At 33.8% G+C, this 3,479-nt stretch overlaps 1 protein-coding gene across 1 annotated transcript in view; it reads left to right on the forward strand.

The window, feature by feature from the left end:
- The window catches only part of LOC106869199 (uncharacterized), a 234,676-nt gene extending 233,873 nt beyond the window's left edge, over positions 1-803 (forward strand). Inside the window, exon 3 of the mRNA XM_014914841.3 lies at positions 435-803. Within this exon, the coding sequence (XP_014770327.1) occupies positions 435-493 (59 nt within the window). The 3' untranslated portion in view covers positions 494-803. The remainder of the gene's footprint in view (positions 1-434) is intronic.
- Positions 804-3,479: the final 2,676 nt, after the last annotated feature.

Here is a 3,479-nt window from a genome sequence, read left to right on the forward strand (position 1 = left end):
ATAACTATAGAAAAGTATCTATTGATTCATATATAACTGCATATATTGCATTTATATACGCACGTACGCACGCATATAGGAATATGTACGCACGCATGTGTGCACTCTTGCATGTCTATAGAAAACAAGATTACAAACTCATAACTAAAGATTTCGGACAACCAATCTTATTTGTTCGACTCAACTTAGTCAGCAGATTGCATAAACCATTTCGGTATGGATCTGTAATCCTTTTTAGAATGATTTGACATATTTCATATTTGTACGTTAAAAGGAATGAAACAAAAATATAAAATGTGGCTGTGTTTGTGTATGTGAGGGTATGTGTGTGTGTGTGTGTGTGTGTGTGTGTGAGTGTGTGTGCGTATGTGCGCGCGCGCGCGCGTGTATTTTATATTTATGATTATAACACCTCTTTTATATCTCTTTTTCAGGTGAACGATTACTTGAAGGAGAGGCCGCAGAAGCTGTTAAACTCGACAATCAATGTTAATATTGCTTCTACGTATGCTCTAAATTCAGGAAGATGAAAAAAAGAATTGAGTTATAGTTGCCGGATATACAAACTTTATCAGTTAAAAGAAAGAAATGGATTCTTCGCTTTTTTCCCCCCATTTATTGCCAAACTGATGAAAATAACGTCGAGGCTGTGACAAACAAACTGAAATCAACGATCGATCGATAAAGATAATCATATGGAAGTATTCAACGAGTGATACTTAGGGATAATAATAATAATAATGATAATAATAATAATAATAATAATAATAATAATAATAATAATAATAATAATGATAATAATACCTAGAAGGGCAATTGATGAGAGGATATTACAGGGACATATGAAATGTTTGTGTGTGTGTGTATGTGTGTGTGTGTGTTCATGTATGTGCGAGTATGGGGAAATTTACAATGAAATCGAATGAAATGACATGAAAAGTGAATATGAAAGTCCTAACGGGAAGACTGCCACTTTGGGCCAAATAGTGCAGCCCTGCAGATTGAGGATTACCTCGACTGCCGAAGATAATTGTCCTCTCTAAGCTGTATTCTCCGACCTACTGGCAGATTCAGAACTGGGCTGCACTTTCCACTCTGACGCATCTTTCAACAAACTTATATTAGAGGGCAGCATCTTTCTTTCCACCCTCACCTATTCTAAATGGAAATTGAGAAAGTCCTCACCTATTCTAAATGGAAATTGAGAAAGTCCACTCAACATTAGAAATAAATTGTTACATGTCCGATGTCTATAATAATAATAATAATAATAATAATAATAATAATAATAATAATAATAATAATAATAATAATAATAATAATAATAATAATAATAATAATAATAATAAACTAATGAACTATTTTAAAAAAGTATTATAGAATTCTAATTTTACAAATTTCAGGTATTTATGCCTCCCTTTTATTTTCTTTGAATCTATATATGCCTTCGGTTCTGTTTAGAATTTTTCAAATTTGTCGAGTTGACAGAAACTATAGCGTACCAGATTAAATGCTTAAGCCATTTAATCTTATTCTTCTACATTCTGTGTGAATCCCTCGCAGAGGTTGACATTTCTTTCTATCTCTTCCGGGTCGATAAGTTAAGTACCAGTAAAATATTGCGGTCGATTCAGTCGGCTTTATATTTCTCGTATACAAGGTTTTGTAGCTGTGCCTCAACATGAGTAATCGAATATTAGTCCATATTGCATTAGAGTGGAAGAGTAATTATCTCGGCACTTGAAAGATATTTCGCTTTTTCTTAAAACATTAATGACATTACAAAGGCTTGAATGCCACAACAATTTAGTTCTTTTCACCCATAAAGCTGGGCTTTGTGCGTAATTAAAAGCAAGCCCTTCAATGTGAATCCATATATTTTATCCTAAACGCTGTGATCTAAGTTAAGCTCCTAGTGGGCCAAATAAGTCCGCATCGAGTTTCGACTCGTGGTTGTAGCTACGACACTTAACATTCCTAAATGTTCTTGAAAAAGGGATAAACGTCACACAAGTCTCATTTACTTATCTATACAAATCTGGGGCCACGTGCCGAAGAAAACTAAATAAACAATAATTTGCCGTACATTTCAAACTAATAAACATTCTTTTATGATTTTTCAATTCTCATTTTCCATATTTATTTCTTTTTCTTGTTAATGTTGTTACTCACTCGACAAAATAATCCTCGCCAAAAACAATAAAATCAAAGACACATATAATAAGATTCTTGATTCATATTTTCATATAATTAGTCGAATTTCCATTCCAGTTCTATTGATTAAGCATATACTTCACTTTCAAATTATTTCTTGTTGATACATTCCCTCAGCACTTGAATAAACTTTCGTCCAATATCACTGTTTATTGTTTCAGACATACTTGTTGTTGTTATTTTTATGAAATAGATCTAATGCAGTGAGCTGGAAAAATCGTTAGAGCGTGGGAAAATATGCTTTATGGTATTTATTCCGGTTCTTTAAATTCAAATTTCGAACCGGCCGGGGTTAACGTTACATTTCGTACAATAGAGTACCATTCAATTACTGGGTCAGTTTAATCGACTAACCCCTACCCTCAAAATTGCTGACCTCGGGTAAGTAAAAAAAAAAAGAATAACAAAATTAGATAAAAGAAATAAAGCGTCAGGATGCTTTCAACAAATTCCTGTTCTCTCAGAATTGCTGACTTTGTGCCTGAATTAGAAATAATTTTTCTAAAAGAAAACATAACTAGTACTTATTGTTATTATTATTATTGAGGGAGAGAGCAGTGCATGCCATCAAAGTGACACTGGGGTAAAATATACAAAGCCCATTATACCCATCATGACTACTCTTTTACTGTTGTTGTTGTTCTTCTTGAGCTCAGAGCTGCCCCAGTAAACAGGCATGGTCAAAACTATAATTGCATATGCCTAAAGCGAACAGAACTGCATGTGGCAGTCCAGTACAAAGCATGCTACGGAACAAGACTACTGATTAATAATCCTTTCTACTGTAGGCACAAGGCCTAAAATATTTTGGAGTGGGGTCTAGTCTATTACATCGATTCCTGTGCGTAACTGGTACTTATTTCATCGAGTCTGAAAGGATAAAATGCAAAGCTGATCACGGCAGAATTTGAACTTAGAGAACCAGAAAAAATACCGCCAAGCATTTTGCTTGGCGTGCTTACGATTCTGCCAGCTCGCCGCTACTGATTAATAATAATTCTTTTTGCTGTAGGTACAAGACCTGAAATTTCGGGGTAGGGAGCTAACCAAATACATTAACCAAAGTCGAATGTAAATATCTACAAATATATCTAATAAAGAATAATGGAAATCTAATACAAAGAGCTAAAGAAAAATGAACTCCAGCCGAATAAAGTGTTGCTTTCTGTCTTAAAATATTAAAGAGAAGTGAATGTGACAGTCACATGTAAGGAAGAAGAAACAAAGACAAAATTGTTTTAAAAATAACTAGGCTGAAAATATGG

This window comes from Octopus bimaculoides, chromosome 1 (genome assembly GCF_046866305.1).
Source record: "Octopus bimaculoides isolate indiv1 chromosome 1, ASM4686630v1, whole genome shotgun sequence".
NCBI classification, from domain to species: Eukaryota; Metazoa; Mollusca; class Cephalopoda; order Octopoda; family Octopodidae; genus Octopus; species Octopus bimaculoides.